The 21,661-nt window shown below is 39.3% G+C and overlaps 1 protein-coding gene across 4 annotated transcripts in view; it reads left to right on the top strand.

Annotated features, from left to right (window-relative positions):
• Positions 1-21,661, top strand: part of pbx1a (pre-B-cell leukemia homeobox 1a) — a 74,481-nt gene that overhangs the window by 48,026 nt on the left and 4,794 nt on the right. The window contains exons 3-8 of one of the 4 annotated variants that reach the window (XM_087810806.1): positions 6,547-6,791; positions 9,094-9,284; positions 10,799-10,934; positions 11,598-11,757; positions 13,784-13,896; positions 18,686-18,784. In XM_087810806.1, coding sequence (XP_087666932.1) covers positions 6,547-6,791; positions 9,094-9,284; positions 10,799-10,934; positions 11,598-11,757; positions 13,784-13,896; positions 18,686-18,784 — 944 coding nt within the window. The remainder of the gene's footprint in view (positions 1-6,546; positions 6,792-9,093; positions 9,285-10,798; positions 10,935-11,597; positions 11,758-13,783; positions 13,897-18,685; positions 18,785-21,661) is intronic. The other 3 variants (XM_087810807.1, XR_015713526.1, XM_087810808.1) reach the window with 3 other exon arrangements.

Here is a 21,661-nt window from a genome sequence, read left to right on the forward strand (position 1 = left end):
CTAAATGAAAACATGTTGTTTTTGAGGCATTTGTTTATTTATTAGTTAAATAAAATATCACGGTGGAGTAAAAAGTTGAATTCTAAATTGGTTTCCTGACTTAAACCTCCATTATTGATGGTGTTGTCACGACGGTACTGGCGGGGGAATCTTGCTAAAGACGATCTCGTTCAGCGTTTGGTGCTGAGAACCGGGTCGAACCGACGCGACACACACAGCTGAGCTGCAGATGCGAGAGGAGGTGTGTATCGGTGATACTTGTCATGTCTGCTGCACATCACGCCGCTTTGTTTTCCCTTCTTCTTCTTCTTCCGGGGGGCTTGTTGTTGGGTCTCGGAGATGCTGTGTGGCGGGGGACGAATGGTGGTGATGTTACATTATCATGTGGCTGTCGCTTTCACTCCTGGTGACACACACTCACACACACACACACACACACGCTGTCAGAGGCTGAGCTGATTTATGAACTGCTGAAACCATAGATGACGTTTGCCCACACAATCGATGCACAGGCACCGGCTCTCTGCGGAGGTCATGTGATCGACGAGAGCACACACACACACACCACACACACACACATAACACACACACAAACACTGGTGCCGTGCAGTGTATCGAATTACTCTATTGACAGGAAATGGATCCAGTCCAGCGTTGGCTCCGAGCTGCCAGTCAGAGGCACGGAGGTTAAACTCCCATCATGCCTGTCGGGCACGTCTGACCGTAAATCTGCCTAATTGTGACAGAACGTCTCGATATCATTAATTAAACAGGCTTCGTATAAAAAGCACTCGCAGGGCCTCGGACCCGTGGTCGTTGTCTGCCAATATGCATGGTTGTGTAGAATGTGTGTGTGTGTGTGTGGGGGAGGCTTAATTAGCATGTTTATTTACACTCTTGTGGTGTGGACACAGCGGGAAGTGCGACTATGGGAATAATCCGGCAGTAAATAAAAAAACGGCTCGAGTTTTTTTGTTTTGCTTCGTCAGCGATAATCAAGTTGTGTTCAAAGTGATGTTTGTGTTGCGCTCGAGAGGCAAAGAGGTGTTTTTTTCTTAGATCCAGATCAGGGGGTTTGAAACGCGTCACACCTTTGATGTGGGAAAAATAATTTGAAAAAAATACATCAAGAAATATCACCTGTTTAATGTTTGTTTATTTTGCTTTATAGTTGATTCCTTAGCAGTAGTTAGATTGTTCGAGTTATATTTTTGTTTTTGGCTCAAAATGTTTCTGGAGCTAATAGACTAAACTTTTCAATAAAGCCACATTTTCTTGAAGGTTCAAAAAGACCTTATACTATATTTTAGCTTAAGGACAATATTTTTTTTTCTCTTCGACGTATTGTTGTTTTTAAAAAAAAAAAAAAAAAACATATTAGGGAACTATTAACTGTAGTACCTTTATCAGTCAAACAGCATTTGTGACTAAATAAAGCATATCTTTCTCCTCTTTACACAAATAATTAACCAAGTTAAAAATGACCAAGTCACACTTTTTCTATTAATAAAGTACAAAAATAGGACATTAGTGAAACTCACTTTACTGTTTATAACATGAAGTCAATTTTAAAAGTGATTGAATCCATCAGCGTCACTAAGATTCAGCCACATTTAAATATATACAAACATTTAGAAACGCTAAAAAGAAACATTAAATCAGGTAAAACTGGCTTATTGTTATAAAAAATACTTTTTTAAGTAAACATGAAACTTCAAAAAGGGGACTAGTGGCTATAAAAAAAAGATTAAATTGTATTTCATTTTAATAAATAATCATAATGGCAAATATAATCGTTGTTAAATGTGTTGCTAGATTGTTAGCTTAGCTGTTATTGAGCAGCTAAGCTAACAAGTGTAACATTCCATTTTCAAAGTTTTATATTACAGTTAAAAAAGAAAAACTTAATTTCAACCTCTGTCTATTGCACCTTATTTACCTACTAAAAAAAAAATCATATTGACTGCTTGAGACCTTGGCTCCTGCCATCTCTGAGGCCACTTTAAGTGTCTTTGCTGAAAACATGTATTTGGGTTATTTATAGAATTGTGGAATACAAAAAAGGAAATAAAAAAATGCATTTTAAAGTAAGAATAAGGAAAAATCTAAAGTAAAAGTAGTCAAACTTCGACACAACTTTAACCTCAAACTAAGCTAGCTTTGTTTAGATGCTACCTTTGATTCTGTGTTAATGTTTTAAAGCCACTCTGTGAACGTTATAGTATAATAGTTTCAGTAAAAATCTGATTTCTCCTTTGATCCACCTACTATTCCGACATTAATAAGTGAGATTCTCTGTTTGTTCGGCTCTTCTCGTCGTCCAGCCTCACCGGTCCGAGGATGTCGGCGACGACTCTGCACAAAAGGGAAGGAGACCAGACGAGGGAGGGAGGAGGGAGGAGGGAGGAAGCGACTGAGTGGGGAATTGTGTCCTCTCATTGTTCAATTAAGTCTGTCGGTAATGATCAAGACGAGATGATGGCCGTCTTCCTTTTTTTTCTTCTTCTTCTTCCTCTGATAACAATCAGCGACTGTCCCTGCGACGAACATCTGAGGAGAAGCTTCTCGTAATGGAGTCTTTTTTTTTTTTTTGTTGTTGTGGGGCGATCATGTTAATGTACGGTCCGAGGGTTCACCCAGGTTCAATCAATTTCATCGCCATTACGGCCTTCGGAAGTAAATAACGCTGATGGCGGTGTTTAGGGTAATTACGGCGGACGCGGCGTTGGATTCTTAGATCCTTCTTATTAATTGTATTTATTTAATCCATTTCATGCTTCGGGTCCAGCGCTCGCTGGTTAAATCGCTCTTAGGCTCATTAGATTCACGCCCTCTGGTTTGGAACGCGCCACTGTTTTTTCTCGAGTTCGGTTTCGGTGAAAAAAAAAGAAAAAACGGGGGGTTATAATTTCCCGCCGGTGTGATTCACATGAAGGATGTCCACGTGTTCCATCGGGCGCCCGAAAAAAAAAAAACCCACCGGCGCTCTCCGTCGCCCCGCCTCTGAACTCCTGACCTTTTCGCCGCCGTCTGATAGCCATTGACATTTGCCTCTTGAGCCGAGCTCACGTGTGGGAGCGGATGGATGGATGGTGTTGTGGCTGGAAGGAGGGAGGAAAGAGTGGGAGGTGAAAGAGAGAAAGAGAGAGAGAGAGAGGGAGGGAGGATGAGCTCAACATGCCGCCCCTGAAAATTCCATCTGGACCCCCCACTGGCCGCAAAGGTCACAGGGCGACTCGACCTCACGTCCTCGTTACTTTCAAAAAAAAAAAGGGCGCCGTCACTGAAGCCGTCGTTCACATATTGGATGGTCGCCGCGAGTCACCGTGATAGATGCCGGAGTCGTCGGATTGGTTCGGGTGTCGTCGTCTTTGTCCTTGAAGACGCCGGGATGAAATGGAGGGATGAACCTGGTGGACAGATCTCGACACCCCTGAGGGAGGGAAGCGGTTCTTTAGCGAGGGAGCCTTCTGGTGGCAGGAAGAGGCACGACATGTCGTTTTTGATATTAAAGTCACTTTTATCTGTGGACACACGTGACCTTTTTCAAGGTTTTTTTAAAGCTTCGATATTGTGTTTCAATGTTGTATACGTGCAGTTTGAAACTTGAGTTATGTAGCTCCTTAGCTTTATGAAGCAAATGAAGCAGATGTTCTCTTTTAAAGTCTTTTTTCTACTCTTTATAAATATATATTTTTTACAGTAAGAACAACAGAAATGTTTTCCTCTGAGAAAAGTAGCTTCATAGCTTGACACGGCAACATTTCATAATATTGACCTTACTTTTATGTATATTTATTTTTCTCATATAGTAAAAAAAGAAAATAAACTAAACATAAGTGCGTCTCATATTTTACGACACAACCATGGGTCCAAAGACTTTATAACACAAAATGAGTTGGGCAACATTTAAGGATAATAAACGCACAATTTTGTTCATAGAATGCCCCAAAAAATACAGCTTTTTTTATACAATGTACCTATTTAACATTAAAAAAGAGCAAAACAAGCTTATGTCAGTACATTATTAATAGGTTTTTATACAATTTAATAGTAGAAAAACACCAAAAAAGCTCTCATTTGATTGATATAGAGCTTAAACTTGTTTTGTTTTTTTTGTTCTAAAACAAATATGATCATTTTGACTTTCCACTAACTTTAGACCTGCCTCCTAAAAGACTCACTTTCTAATGATTTGATATGATATAGTTGACCTTTTTTACTTTTCTCAATGGGGACATTTAGGTGCCACAGCAATTCACAAAACAAATAAATTAAGATTACACATACTTATTAAGACATATAACACAAATCTAAATAATAATACATAAATAAATAAAAAGAAAAATGATGATAATATAATAATAATCAAGTAATATAATGACAAATATAAAATAAACATAATAATATTAATACCTCAGGTTTTCTAAAGCACTTTTAAACTGAAAGACGCTTTACAAAAAACTAATAAACTATATAAAATGAACACAACAGTAAATAAAATGATGACAAGTACAGAATTGGTGGGAAGGAGTTATAAGACAAAACGGTTGTAAGTCGCTCATTTTCGATGCACACACAAACAAAAACACACACCAGTAAACAACAACCAACAGGGGTCGCTGTGCTCTGAGGTACAGCATGAACAGGAAGTGACCTCATGACCTTGTAAGCGGTGAAAACAAAAAGTCTGTAAAAGTAGCGGTCAAAAAAGGGTGTTGCAGAACCCTGTTCGGTGTAAACAGGTGGGGTTTAAAAAATGGTGGTCAGTAAAAAATATATAATCTACTTCCTGTGAATCTGTTTCCTGCTCCTGCAACATAACAAACATGGTGATCGTCAGGGTTTCCCGTGTCTGCCTTTGTTTAAAAAACGTCTTTGATCGTCCGAGAGTTTGACACGTTGACTCCCGCGTCACACTCTCAGTTTACACACAGCGTTGTGTAGACGTTGTAAAAGTCCACGAGGGCTCGAGCATCACAAGACTCCTCACACATGTTTCCGCGGCTTCAGCCTCGCTTTTCTTTGTCAGCGTTTGTTCTGGTGTTTTCGCACGTCACTCCTCTCATCACGGGAGCGTTCCGAGAGTCACAAGTTCAAAATCGCGTGAAGACGAGCAGCAAGATTTGAGTCGACAGCAGTGGGTCGGCGGCGGGACTTAAAAATATACCTGGGATTTCTGCTGAATCTGCGGAGATGATATTAAAGACATGATTTGGAAAGTCGTGTGAGAAGAAAGATGAACTGAAGGGAATATTTTTGGGGATTTTATAAGAAATAAAAGGCTAAATAATTATTTTTTTTATATGGACTTGATGAGTTTCTCTCAGATTATGATATAATAATTTCATAAAATCATAATTTACAATAATTTGATGGATTTGAATGATTTTCTCTTGTCTTTGAACGCATCACTATATGAGTTGTGTTCTATCAGAAGGATCTGATGTCAAACTGTGTCGTTTTAAATGTTAAATTAAATGAATTTGCCTATTATATCTGTTAACTTTTTATATATGTATTGGATTTTTACCTTTTTTTTTTAAAATTAATCCAATTACAAAAAGTGTGAAATATAAAAACAATAAACTTTTAAATTGTTATGTTACTTTCCTCATATCTTTTAGTCACTTAACTCAATTTTCTTTTTTAAATTATACTATTTAATTCTCTGCATTGTATTTATAAAATTAAAGTAGCTTACTTTGTATATGTCCCTAAATCATTTTGGATCTCTTTTAAAATGACATATTTTACTCTACATTTCTTTTAATTAAAAATGACTTTTACATTTAGAAAATGAAACAGAATGAAATTATTATTATTGTATTATTAGTTGTTATTTATAGTAATAATCCCTCTAATAGGGATGTGTTACAATCATAATGGGAGGCAAACGCAACACAAAAAATAAAAAATAAATGTTGTTTATAAATTTTGTATATTTTTCCTCTTTTGCTGCATAGTTATTTTTGATCAAATTTCCACATTGTGAAAAATGAATTTATAAATGTATTCTTTGCATTTTCATTGAAGAAAAAAAAGAACAATTTACAATCTATAAGAAAAACATTGATCTCCCTTTTGATTTCTTCGAGGTCACATTCATCATCTGTTCCATGAAAAATGGTAAAAGACTTTCTCAAATTGAAACCCCCTTTTCCCCCCTTTTTTCTTTCCCCTTTGAAGTCGGGGAGCACATAATGGAAATGTTGTGTCGAGTTTGGCCGCGCAAACCCCCTTTGACACATGTGTTTGAAAATGTGTGTCGTCACATGAAGAGCTCAAGCAGAAGTAAAATCCATGCGTGTTAAAGAAGTGAAGGCGGCAGCAGGTTCAGCTCATCCATCAGTGTGAGCAAGTGTCTGGTTTCTCTTCCCTCTCTGCGCCGTAACGCAGTTAGCGCCAAGTTAAAGTGACGTCCATCTTTCCGCTCTTCAAGCTGTTTTTAACAAATGCGTGGCTCTGTTCTGTGTCTCGGATGTGCATGGTCGTAATCTCGGCATCTATTTATTATTATTTTTTTTTCCTCCCTTCCCTTTCCAGTGCTCAGTATCCGTGGAGCCCAGGAAGAGGAACCTCCGGATCCCCAGCTGATGCGACTGGACAACATGCTGCTAGCGGAGGGCGTGGCGGGGCCGGAGAAGGGCGGCGGGTCGGCAGCCGCCGCCGCCGCCGCCGCGGCCACGGGCGGCATCGGCGCCGACAACTCGGCGGAACACTCCGACTACCGGGCCAAGCTCTCGCAGATCCGGCAGATCTACCACACGGAGCTGGAGAAGTACGAACAGGTGGGCCCCGGAACCGACCTCAGCATCTCTTAAAAAATATATATTTAATTCCACTTTTGATCTCATTGGAAGTCGATCGAATCACTTTGATTTCCTTCCTCTGTAGCCATCTTTTATGGAAGTATTCGTGTGATTTCATTAGCGAGGCAGAGATAAAAGTCTAACAAGATAAGGGAGGCAGATGTTTTTTTTTGGGGAGTCAAACGACCATATTTGTGTCTCGTCGTAGACGAACGTCCGACTGACGTCCATCACCTCCAAAGTGGTCGTAAAGTGGAGGTGTGACCCCCACAGATAAGATCTTATCTCCCGGCACATTCCCAAGTCAACCCATCCTTCTGGGTCAAATAGCTGCGTCTGACCTCTGACCTCTACAGGGCAGAGTTTAAGAGAGTGTGTAGAATATTTGAGACGTTTTCTTCTTAAACACAAATGAACTAATATCACATTCTTATTTACACGGTTTTATTTTTCTTCCACTTATTTACTTAATGGAGTCACAGGTGTCTGTCCCAGCTACTTGGGGTAAGAGGCAGATGAACGGATGATCGGGAGCAGTCGAAGGCAAAAGTGTTTATGATATATTTAAACCATTCAAGATTATAATTATTCACATGTTTTAATAGATAATCAATAATTTATGCTTATTGTTTGTTTTTTATTCATAAATTCAAACAAAATATATTTGACTTATCTACTTTTTAAAAAAGTAGTTTCTTTATTATTAACCAAATAAAACAAAGTAGCAAATAGAATTTCTGCCTTATTGCCATTTTTTAATTATGAAACGTTTACTATTAAATATTAAATATTAGGCATTTAAAACAGAACAAGTTATTTATGTCTTTTATATTTTGTTTATTTATATTACAATTTTCCAGGTAAAAAAACATTCTCTTTATTTTCTAAATTATCCTTTTTTTGCAATTTTTGAAAAAGATTTGTAGTGTTTTTTTTATTATATAATAGAATTTAGGAAAATAAAAGTAAATAAAAATAAATAAAATAAAATGAGATAAATAAAATAAGAGTCTCTACTTAAGTGGGCGTATATTTTAAGAAAAATATATATTATTATTCATTATTATCTGAGCATGATATTATAAAAAAAAGTATTATAAAAAATAAATTAATATAAAAAAGGATTAAAATTAAAAGATTATATTAATTAATATAAAATAAACTGTATATTGATAATTATATTAACATTTTCTAAGCATAAATATCTTATATTATTGGATTTATTATAGATTAAATTATAATAATAAGGTTTTTTTTTAATTTATCAATATTTCAAGTTTTACATTAGTTTGAGATGTTAAATATTTATTAAATATATTTTTGAGATTCATTTTAAATCATGATGTGTATTCAAACGTTTAAAACACAATTTAAAAAAAAAATATATATATATTTAAATAACCCCCTGTAGCATATATTTTGTCCCACAATTTTGGAACGTGGGAGGAAATCAGAGTCCTGGTAGAAACTCGCACAAGCAAAGCCCTGAAGAACGTTTTTTTTCCCTGTAAATGGTACAATTAAATAATTTGACCATTTTATCAAGTCTTCTTATCCCCGCCTGAACAAAAAGGAGTTGAATGAATGAGCTGCACATCTCAGTGACGCTTCTCACCCGAGTCATTCTTATGAGCAATCATGGCGTCTTCCACCGACGCCGCCGCTCCGCCGCCGTCACACTCGGGCTCATTTCCCCGAACGCCGCTAATGTCTCGTTGTCACTCTCTCAGAAGTCGGGGGGGGGTTTGTCATCTCCTCCGAAAAAGGGAAGGCTAGTCATCGCCGACTGTCACACTCGATATCGCCCACACCTGAGCGCCGGCGTCGGTGTCGCCGCCGCCGCACAGACGGCGCGGTAATACGAGCAGAACGTCGAGTCGGAGCATCACTCTGACTGACGTAACCCCGGTGTTGACAAGCAACAGACACCTTAGCTCCCGATTCAGTCATATCCAGTGACTGATTCCGACAGAGAGAGGAGCAGACGGAGAGATGGAGGGAAAAGAAAGAGGGAGAGACAGTTAAAAACCTCTTGAACGTGAACGGGACTGAAAGCCTGCTGTCATTTCACATTTCCATTCACTTGTCACATCCTCACTTCCATTGAAGGAACGCTCTTTTTAATATTCACTCACTGGTTGACTCCGGGTTTCGGTTTGGTGCTTTAATTCTATCTTTCATCGCCGCCTCGGAAAGCAATCTCTCCATCTCTCTCCCTTTTTCTGTTCAATCTGGTGAAACTTATTCTTTGCTATGATCTCTTGTCTCCGTGTGCGTCCAGGCGTGCAACGAGTTCACGACCCATGTGATGAACCTGCTGAGGGAGCAGTCCCGAACGCGACCCATCTCGCCCAAAGAGATCGAGCGCATGGTCAGCATCATCCACCGCAAGTTCAGCTCCATCCAGATGCAGCTGAAGCAGAGCACGTGCGAGGCCGTCATGATCCTGCGCTCGCGCTTTCTGGACGCCAGGTGGGTTTTTGACCGCCGTGATTATGGTTTTTTTTTTTTTTTACTTTTCGGCTCTGTTCGCTTCTCGAGTCCATATCAAGCGTCTGGTTCTGGTCTGTGGTTTTCCTAGTTTAGAAAATCAGAACCAGAGGGACATGAGGAGAAGTTGAGGGACAAAGTTGGAGGAAAAAAATGATATTGAAACAAAGAAAGAAAAGAAAATAGCGTTAAAATGATTTTTGTAATGATAATACTTTTTTTCTGCGCTTTATTTTAAATGTATTTAAATTGTTAAATATTGTAAAAGCACATTATATTTTTCTTTAAAAAATGACAAATGAATAGAGGAAGAAATAGAAGATAAAAGTCCTAAAACAAATACCTTTAAAAAGCCTTTTTATTAAATTCGATTTTAGTTGGTGTGAAAAAATCCCCAACTAACCTTCTCACAACATCAGTTTGTAACTCATTAGGAATTCCCTCACTCCCTCTCAGTGAACTCAGAACCGCGTATTTTTGTTTTTGTTTTTGCCGTCATTTTGTTTTCATCAAAGGGAATTATTTTGCTCCTAAAAAGCTTTAAAATAATTTTAAAATCGGATTATTCAGAAGTAATAATACTCTTGATTCACACAAATTAAATGGAGTATGTTCGCAAACAAGTCATCTACAAAAAGTGAAAACTATTTTTTAAAAATCATAAAGTATAATAAGAAATGTCACGGTCATAAAAAGGTTCGACTGATTTTAATACATTGATATATGGTTTTATATTTTCACTCTAACCTAATGAGTGCCAGCATTTATTGTGTGTACTTTTGTGATCCAAAGGTTGTCGTAAAATTGATTTAAAGATTTTGCTGTCAATATTTTACAAGCTTCATGTGTTGCAGTACATGATGGGAGTTGAGGAAGGAATACAATATTTTTTATGAATGTAGGAATGTGAAAAAAATACTATGAGTGAGTTATTTTGTCCATGAATTAATTACATTAATGTGGGTTTTATTACTGTGTAATAACAGTTTGAATAAAAATTTAAAAAGCGGTAAAACACGTCTAGAATTTTTTCTCTTTAACAGGATAAGAAGCTTAAACTTTTATTTATATTTAAACAAAAATATACATCACACATTATACAACAAATGTTTTTTTTAGCTGGTGTGTTAGGACTGTAATAGAGAAAACGCACAACGACTAGCCTTTTCACACAATAAAATCAGTTTGTAACTGAAAATAATGTTTTGCCTCACTCCCTCTCAGTGAACTCACCACTGCAATTTTTTTATGTTTTTGCCACCATGTTAATATCCCAGCAAAATATTTTGCTAATACAAATTGCACAGATTGTTCAGAAATAATTTTACTTTAGATTCACACGAGTGACCTTTGATAAGGTAGTCAAAAGAAAACCTTTAGTTTAAAAAAAGGTGAAATCATAACGCGGTCGTCACTGGCATTAAAATGGCCCACGGGCCAGAGGTTGGACGGATTTTTTATTCAGCTCAGCACTGATTTTTCTTCTGTCTGTGCAGACGGAAGCGAAGGAACTTCAACAAACAGGCGACAGAGATTTTAAACGAGTACTTCTACTCACACCTCAGCAACCCTTACCCCAGCGAAGAGGCCAAAGAAGAGCTGGCCAAGAAGTGCAGCATCACAGTCTCGCAGGTGAGAACCACACTCACGACGAACATGGATGTTATGATTATATTTAACATTAAATTATATGATCTAATAATAGAATTCAATCATTTATAAATTGAAACTTTTCATTTTTTTAATGTTTTTAATTCAATTCATACTTTCTATATTAAAAGTTTGAGTTTGTTTTCATTCAATAATTAAATTCAATAGATTTTAAGTTGAAAGTTTGAATTTGTTTTCATTAAATAATTGAATTCAATCGTTTTTAAGTTGAAAGTTTGAATTTGTTTTCATTCAATAATCCTATTCAATAGATTTTAAATTGTATTTTTGAAATTGTTTTAATTAAATGATTGAGTTAAATATTTTTTATATTAAAAGATTCAATTTGTTTTCATTGTTTAACTAATGTAATTTTTAAAATTAGCGTTTTAAATAAAAATGAGGTACTTGATCGATCAGTCACAGGATTGTCTGCCTGTCACGTGATTGGCTGAAAGTTCCATCGAGTAGTTTGATTATTTGAATTACAATATCAAACTTTTTGTGTAAAAAAAATAAATTCATTTATCCAGTTTTAAAATATCGTCGCAGGGGCGACCCCTAGAGGCAAAAAATCAAACTGCATAAATAAATAACGTAATGGAATAAATAAACCAATCAAATTATCGTCTGATGTCCTCAAAGGTCTCTAACTGGTTCGGCAACAAGAGAATCCGGTACAAGAAAAACATCGGGAAGTTCCAGGAGGAGGCCAACATGTACGCCGCCAGGACGGCCGTCAACGCCACCAGCGTGTCCGCTCACGGGAGTCAGGCCAACTCGCCCTCGACGCCCAACTCGGCAGGTCAGCCTCCATCTCCCCCCCCCCCCCTCCCCCCCTGTCAGAGTGAGGTCATAGCAGAACGACCACTGATCTTATTTCCACTTAGACCAGTCTCTTCATTCCCTCACCAGCTCTGATATGATTGTTTTCTCTCTCTCTCTCCCTGGACGTCCGTCCTCATCTCTGTTATTGACCTCTCAGGTCTTGCCGACGTTAATTTTTCCTTCCTCTTGTCCGGTTGACCTTGTGCATGCCATTAAGCCGCCGTAAGGGCAAGCGGAGTCTTTTGTCATATAGATACTTGGCCAGAGTATTGGATTAGGACCGGGTGTTGAAATCAAGTTACGCCATGTTCCCTTTACATCTGGGGAGCTGGACTCTATTAAAGGACAAAGACCTTTCTTTTGGACTTCCTGTGCATCACTTATGACTTCCTTAATGAGCGGCGCGCGTCTTTGACAGCGACATAAACCACACGCCTCGCTTCACCTGCACGACCAGTCTGTTAGCGAGAATCTGGCGATACGTGTCACGATGTATTACAATACTGTAGGATATATTTGTAGTATTGTCAGAGTACTTGACTCTGGTGTTGCAGAATTTAAAGACCGCATGACTATTCACAAAGTCGTAACTGCTTTCATTCGTTTAGAAACCAAAATATGTCCAAACATCAGCTTTTAAAGCAGCTGAAGACGACTGCATCCTCTCGTCCTCAGTCATCTGCGCGATTTCATTTGTTTTGAAACCAAAATATGTCCAAACATCAGCTTTAAAAGCTGCTCGAGTCAACTGTATCCTCTCGTTCTCAGTCAGTCTCCAGTGATTTAATTTGTCTTGAAACCAAAATATGTCCAAACATCAGCTTTAAAAGCAGCTGGAGTCCACTGTATCCTCTCATCCTCAGTCAGTCTCCAGTGATTTCATAAGTTTTGAAACCAAAATATGTCCAAACATCAGTTTTAAAAGCAGCTGGAGTCCACTGTATCCTCTCGTCCTCAGTCAGTCTCCAGTGATTTTATTTGTTTTGAAACCAAAATATGTTCAAACATAAGCTTTAAAAGCTGCTGGAGTCCACTGTATCCTCTAGTCCTCAGTCATCTGCGCGATCTCCCGTGATTTAATTTGTTTTGAAACCAAAATATGTCCAAACATCAGCTTTAAAAGCAGCTGGAGTCCACTGTATCCACTCGTCCTCAGTCAGTCTCCCTTGATTTCATAAGTTTTGAAACCAAAATATGTCCAAACATCAGCTTTAAAAGCAGCTGGAGTCCACTGTATCCTCTCGTCCTCAGTCAGTCTCCAGTGATTTTATTTGTTTTGAAACCAAAATATGTTCAAACATCAGCTTTAAAAGCTGCTGGAGTCCAATGTATCCTCTCGTCCTCAGTCAGTCTCCAGTGATTTAATTAGTTTTGAAACCAAAATATAGCCAAACATCAGCTTTAAAAGCAGCTGGAGTCCACTGTATCCTCTCATCCTCAGTCATTCCCCAGTGATTTTGATGACTGCTGGTGGCAGAAGGTTAATTGCAGCACAAAAACGCTGTGACTGTGCTAATAAATATTGTGTGTGATATTTTCTTGCATCCCTTTAAAATATGTTGTCCTTTCGAAATTTGGAGCAAAAAAAAGTTTAAAAATCGAAACACTTTATTTTCAAGTTGTTTTTTTAAATAATGGAGTAATTTAATTTAAACAAATGTGTGTATGTCACATTTTTTCTTACATCCCCACTAAATACCTCATGTATTTTACGTTTTCAACGAAAAAGTAAAACAAAAAAATCCAAGCTCAACAAAATGTTGTTTTTTTTCAAAATCGAATTATTTAATTGATACTAACTTTATTGAAATGTAAACCATATAATAAGTAATATAAAGTAAATGACACTTAATGGATACAGTGACATGGCATTATTTCAAAGTATGGATATCTGCTCTAGTCTTGACCTGCAGCTCCTGAACTAACTCTTTTGCTTGCGCACGATCATTTCTTCTGGACTTTCACGGCGGCTCTGCCTCTTCTGCTCTCTTCTGTCTTCTCAGGTTCTGCTGGCTCTTTTAACATGTCAAACTCTGCAGACTTGTTCATGAGTGTGCAGTCTCTCAATGGGGACTCGTACCAAGGGGGACAGGTTGGGGCCAACATTCAATCCCAGGTAGGAACCTCCTCGCAGTCGGACGGAAGCCTGTCCTGGTCGTGAAGTCTTATTAGCGGGAATAGGAGAAATTATGTTTTTATCCATCTGTCTATCGATCTGTCCATCCATTTGTCCATCCATCTGTCTATCCATCCATCTATCTGTCCATCCATCAATCCATCCATCTGTCCATCCATTTGTCCATCCATCTGTCCATCCATCTAGCCGTCCATCCATCTGTCCATCTGTCCATCTGTCCATCCATTTGTCCATCCATCTGTCTATCCATCCATCTATCTGTCCATCCATCCATCTATCCATCCTTTTGTCCATCCATCTATCCGTCCATCCATCTGTCCATCCGTCATCCATCTGTCCATCCATCCATCTATCCATCCATCCATCCATCCATCCTTCTGTCTATCCATCTATCCATCTATATATCCATCCATCCATCTTTTCATCCATCTGTTTATCCATCTATCCATTGATCTGTCCAATCCATTTGTCCATCTATCTATCTATCCATCTATCCATCGCTCCATGCATCCATCTGTCCATCCATCTGTCCATCCATCTGTCCATCCATCTGTCCGTCCATCCATCCATCCATCCATCCATCCATCCATCCATCCATCCATCCATCCATCCATCCATCCATCCATCCATCCATCCATCCATCCATCCATCCATCCATCCATCCATCCATCCATCCATCCATCCATCCATCCATCCATCCATCCATCCATCCATCCATCCATCCATCCATCCATCCATCCATCCATCCATCCATCCATCCATCCATCCATCCATCCATCCATCCATCCATCTATCCATCCATTTGTCTATCCATCTATCCATCCATCTGTCCATCCATCCACCTGTCCATCCATCAATCCATCCATCGTCCATCCATCTGTCTATACATCTGTTCATTCATCCGTCCATCCATCTAACCATCCATTTGTCCGTCCATATATCCATCCTTCTATCGTCCCATCTATCCATCCATTTGTCCATCCATATATCCATCCATCTATCGTCCCATCTATCCATCCATTTGTCCATTCATATATCCATCCATCTATCGACCCATCTATCCATCCATGTTTAATCAAAGTAGCCTTTTGACTTTGATTTTCTGGTGTTTACTTGTTCCTCAAGCATCACACAATAGAAAGCATAACATCTTAATAATATGAATTACTTTGGTCTTTCTTTCACCCATCCCTTCTTCCCTACTTCTTGACATTGATTAGCTAGTGCTAGCTACAGTCCATGCTTGATCTACTTTATCATAGTCTGCTAATGTTAATAACGTTATCTAGCTACTCAGCCTAAATAAACAACATTATAAAACTTTTAATTGTATTTCTTTCAACAATACACATCTGTGTATTTGCAAGAAAGCGATTCAATTGATGTTTCCAGATAAATATTTTGAGTTAATATTTTTCCTTAAAATGAATTTATTAACACAACTATTTGAGTCCTTTTCAGATCGCATAAAATTAAATTTTGGGTCACATACAGAGGCAAATGTATGATCTATTGTAATACTGAAGGATATATTTGTAGTATTGTCGAGTACTTGACTCAGGTGTGCAGAATTTACAGACCACATGACTCTTGACGAAGTCGTTACTGCTTTCATTTGTTTTGAAACAAAAAATATGTCCAGACATAAGCTTTAAAAGCTGCTGGACGCCACTGTATCTTCTCGTCCTCAGTCAGTCTCCAGTGATTTCATTTGTTTTGAAACCAAAATATGTTCAAACATCAGCTTTTAAAAGCTGCTGGAGTCCACTGTATCCTCTCGTCCTCAGTCCAGTAATTTCATTGTTCCTTTAGCTGCGGAAAACGTAATGACTGCTGCCATCTAGTGGCCGGAAGTTTAATTGCAACACAAAAACACTGTATAGTTTTCTTTTTAAATTAATTAATTTACTATTTGAATCCGTTTAATTTTAGGCCACATTTCACTCGCCAAGTCCTGAGTTTGACACTTCTAGTTCAAAGTCGATATTTCTTAATAACCAGAGAAACAAAGACAGAAATCTAAAGCCGTCACTCACGGCGAAAACACAACAGCTGTAGCGCTAAACTCTTCCGCCGCACATTTGCATTCGCTAATTTCTGTTTCTCCGAGATAATGTCACTCTGAGTTTCATGGTTATGTGTCGTGGATTTGACGAAATACAACACATCTGACTCTTGTTTATCTCTTCGTGTTCGCTCTCTCTCTCCATCACAAACGCACCGCCGATGGTTCACTTCCTGATAAGGAGTTTTTTCCAATATCCTCGTCAAAAAAACGCTCCCGAAAGATCGCACCAGATAAACCCTGGTGTTGGGAGAAGGTCTGAAGACGCTCGTCCTCCAACACGAGGACAGAGGTCACTCTAGGGCCTGCAGCTCTTCATTATTGCAGAAGCCATTGTCAGGTTTCGCGGTTGAATAGACGACGACGGACACTTTTGGAAAAAGTGCAAGACTCGTCAGCGGCTCCTGACACGGGTTCACATCGCCACCGGTGCCGGGCGCCCACCCTGACCTTGCCCCGGTGGACAGCGACGACCCGCACGAGTGTCGCCGCTCTCGCCACGGAGTTAAACAAAAAAAACGTCCACCCGTGGTGTCGGGGTTCTGGGTCGGTGCCCCCCCTTTTCTGTTCAAATCCACTCTGAAATGGCTGCCGGTGCTTCATGAATATGCAAATGTTCAACTCTTGCAGGGAGGTATAAATGTTTCCAGCCTTTAATTACGGCGACTCATATTCCATCTAATGGATTATGTTCCTGAGTATGTCAGGTTTTTTTTGGGCAATTTGAAATGAAAAAGAAGGGAGAAAAAAAAGTTGAATAAATTAGCCATGAGTCGACTTGTCATGAAATCATTGTGGCAGTTTGAAAAAAAATGTCGCTGCCAAAAAAGAAAGGCGAGAGCTTACAGTGGTTCTGTGAGGGAAAAAAACATTGGCAGAATTTCAATTAGACTTTAAGATGATTTAAATGTTATTTATTTACTTGTTTTTTAAGTATAGTGAAGATGTGTAGACTTTTTTTTTAACTTTAACGTGAACTAAGTATGACCCGAATGTATCGCAACGTAAATGCAAACTTACAGACAAAAACACAAATGAAAAGCAACAAAAATCTAAATTGACGCAATTGTGATAAGAACTGTAACGCAAACATGACACAAATGTGACACAAAACAAAAGCATAGCAATGCAACACAACATGAACTCAGAGCAACTGTGATCTTAATTTGAAATGTGACAAAATCCGAGTCAAAAGCGACGCAAAACGAATGTGGCGTTACGTAAATACAATGCAACCAATGCAAAATAACAAACACTAATGCAAGGAAACACAATTGAAACTTGAGGCAACTAGACTTGATAGCAATATATTCTAAGTGTGACACAAACGTAGCGCGAAATTAACTCCAAATCCAAGCAACGCAACACAACCAAAACTCAGAACCTTAATTGCAACGTAAATACGTATGAAACGTGACGGGATGTAAATGCTCATTGACGCAAACACAATGCAACGCAACCCAACGCCATCGTAGCAAATTTAAACATGATGCAACAAAAAAATGGAACATGACACAATTGGAATCAATAGCTAAACGACCCAACCTTGACGTCAACGTGACAATAACCTGACCCGACGCAATACGCATATCAAAAGCAACGCAATTCTGAGCATAAATGACCTTACAGCAGAGCAACATAGGTCACACAAAAGGAATGTGACATGTATTTGATACAAAGAAAATCCACATTTACACAGTTACAATGCAATTGAACACGTTGCCAACGTAACCCGATGCAATTGACATGCAATGCAACCAAAAATTGCAACATGGCAGGTATAAGGTATAAGACCCAACTGTGACGTGAACACAAACTTGAACAGACATAAAAGCCCAAATCAAAGCAACAGAACTCGAGGACAAACTCTGATCAACTTTGATCTCACTGCAATGCAACGTACTGTAAATGCAACACAAATCCGATGTGACACAAAGCGAATGTGACGCAACGTAAATGCAGTTCGAAAGCGAATACAAAGCTATAATGTGGTGTGAATTTAATGTGACACAAATTGAATGCACTTATTGAGACACTAATTGCAAAGTAACCCGACACACTTTCAACGCAATGCAACGATAAATTGTGACGTGACATTGAGCTAGAGGTGTGACACGCAACTGTGACGCCAACTCAGAAGCAAAGCAACAAACCTCAAAACACTACAAATCCTATGCGACACGATGTGAAGCAACCTTAACAAACATTAACGCAACTTTATGTCAACGTTAACAATGACCAAAAAACTTGACACAAACATGTCGCAACTTAATGACCAACTCGGGGAAACTGTCCATTTAAATGCGACTTTGAATCAAATGTGGCGTGAATTGAATTTGACGCAACGATAATAAGAAGAAAGAAGGTCTTCAGTCCTGACTCCGGTCGTTAGTAGAAGTTTGGATTCTGCAGGAAACACACGTCCAATAAAACTCGAGGCAGGTTTTTTAAATGTGTGACAGAGAAACTCAAAGCACTTCCAAACACTGAGACCATCTTTGTTCATCGTCTCTTGGATTTGTTTCCTTTTTTTTTTCCAGAGCTGGTTATCAAACCTTTAAGTGACTTTGATTCCTCTTTGTAACATTTCAATGTTTACTTTACCCTTTTTGCTATCAGACTGACCTTTACCGCGTCCACCGCCGCCTTTGTTATCCGCCGCTTTTTGTCTGACCGGCTGCCTTTGTGTCCCTGTTGTTCCAGGTGGATACTCTTCGCCATGTTATCAGCCAGACCGGAGGATACAGTGACGGCCTCGCCGCCGGCCAGATGTACAGTCCACAGGGCATCAACGTAAGACCTGTAAACAACCTTCTCAACTCTCTGTCATTGCATCCACACTTTTGTCTTTCATCTGGTGACGTCAAAGGTGGATTCTACTCTTTTAAAAAAACAAATCATGGGCAATAAGTCATATATTTGGCTTTTTATTTGTTATTTTGTTGGCCTTAATTTACAAGGAAAATTACAGTTTGTTTATCATTTATAAATATTTTTAAAAAAAGGCTGAAACCGCAACACGTTGAATCTAGTGTTGAGAAAAAGACACAAACGTGAAGATAAACCAGATTTAAAATGTCACATATATTATTTTATGAGCAGAAGTCACAGACTAACTCAATACATTAACATAAAAAATTTCAATATTTAAGTGTCTAGTCAATTTATTGTTTACACAGAATTATACAAAATTTACCGTTTACACACAATCGTACACATTTTTTGTTCACACAGAATGATACACAATTTATCGGTTACAACGATCGTACACAATTTATTGTTTACACAGAATTATACACAATTTACCGTTTACACACAATCGTACACATTTTTTGTTCACACAGAATGATACACAATTTATCGGTTACAACAATCGTACACAATTTATTGTTTACGCAGAATTATACACAATCTACAATTTACACACAATTGTACACAATTTATTGTTTATAAAGAATTACGCACAATTTATTGTTTACACAGAATTATACACAATTTATTGTTTACAAAGAATTATACACAATTTATCATTTACACACAATTGTACACAATTTATTGTTTACACAGAATTATACAAAATGTCTAGTTTACACACAAGCGTATGCAATTTATTGTTTACACACAATACAGTATATTTAAAAAAAAAAACATTTCCCTATTGAATATGTAAGAAGAAAATACGTGATTATATTTAAAAACTTGTTTTATGCTTACATAGGTATTAAAGGTGACCCTGCAAATGAAAATATATATATATATATATATATATATATATAAAATTAATGAAATAAAAACACTCAAATGAGAAAAGATCCAAAAATTATTAACATTTTTTTTAGCTAATCACATGTATCTTGTGTGTTCCTGTAAAAACAAAAACATAATCACAAATTAAAACAAACAAAAAAATGAGTAGAAACTTATTCTTTTCGTTTTTTTTCATGTATTTTATATATTTTTTATTGATATGTTTAGTTTGAACATTTTTTTTAAAATATATCTCAAGACAAAGTTTCCAGTTCAGTCCCAACACCGTATAAAATTGTGTGGTCGTGTCCCTGAGTGAGACACCTCACCCCGGTTGTTAGTGAGCTGGCGTGCTGGGTCGCGGCCTACTCCCGTCACTGTGTGAATGGGGTAAAAAGATAGCTTTGGAGAAAAGCGTTTGCTTAATGTTGGATTCAAATCCATATTTAAAATGACACAATAATTCTCAATTGAATAAACTTGAGTAAATACATTAAACAAGAAGTATTTCTTCTTTCCTATCGTCTCATAGACAGAGCCTCGGAACAAAAATAACCTTCTCAATAATCCTCAAAGTCGTGGAGTGAAACTTGGCAGGTTTGGGCGTGAGTCCAGATCTCCTCCCTCATGTCTGCACTGGAGCCCGAGGTCAGCAGCGACAAAGCAGCCGCCGGTCGTCGTCTCTGGACAGTGTCCGAGGACATTAGCGTTAGCCGGACACCTGCTGTCGACAGAACACAGGTGTCTCGTGGACGGAGGACTCACCGGAATCAACTTCTCTCTCCGACGATTATTCTGGGATGTTGATCAGTCCGTGGCGGACGATTATTGTTGGAAACGTCTCCGGACGGACGGGCCGAGGCGGCGCTGGAGGCGGCGTGCGAACATGTAGATGTGCAGCGACAGGCGGCGCAGGGATGAGCAGAATCAATACGACAGTCGCGAGGACAGAGAGCGCCGAGCTCTGGGCGAACAGTCCGAGCACATCGGTGGCATCACTCGTCCAGAGGGACAGTCGCGCTGACAAGCCTCACACACTCCTGCTCACACACTCCTGCTCACACACTCCTGCTCACACACTCCTGCTCACACACTCCTGCTCACACACTCCTGCTCACACACTCCTGCTCACACACTCCTGCTCACACACTCCTGCCACACACTCCTGCTCACACACTCCTGCTCACACACTCCTGCTCACACACTCCTGCTCACACACTCCTGCCACACACTCCTGCTCACACACTCCTGCCACACACTCCTGCTCACACACTCCTGCTCACACACTCCTGCCACACACTCCTGCCACACACTCCTGCTCACACACTCCTGCTCACACACTCCTGCCACACACTCCTGCCACACACTCCTGCTCACACACTCCTGCTCACACACTCCTGCTCACACACTCCTGCTCACACACTCCTGCCACACACTCCTGCTCACACACTCCTGCCACACACTCCTGCCACACACTCCTGCTCACACACTCCTGCCACACACTCCTGCCACACACTCCTGCTCACACACTCCTGCCACACACTCCTGCTCACACACTCCTGCCACACACTCCTGCTCACACACTCCTGCTCACACACTCCTGCTCACACACTCCTGCTCACACACTCCTGCTCACACACTCCTGCTCACACACTCCTGCCACACACTCCTGCTCACACACTCCTGCTCACACACTCCTGCTCACACACTCCTGCCACACACTCCTGCTCACACACTCCTGCTCACACACTCCTGCCACACACTCCTGCTCACACACTCCTGCCACACACTCCTGCTCACACACTCCTGCCACACACTCCTGCTCACACACTCCTGCTCACACACTCCTGCTCACACACTCCTGCTCACACACTCCTGCTCACACACTCCTGCTCACACACTCCTGCCACACACTCCTGCTCACACACTCCT

The sequence above is a fragment of the Callionymus lyra genome, chromosome 16 (genome assembly GCF_982586985.1).
Source record: "Callionymus lyra chromosome 16, fCalLyr1.hap1.1, whole genome shotgun sequence".
NCBI classification, from domain to species: domain Eukaryota; kingdom Metazoa; phylum Chordata; class Actinopteri; order Syngnathiformes; family Callionymidae; genus Callionymus; species Callionymus lyra.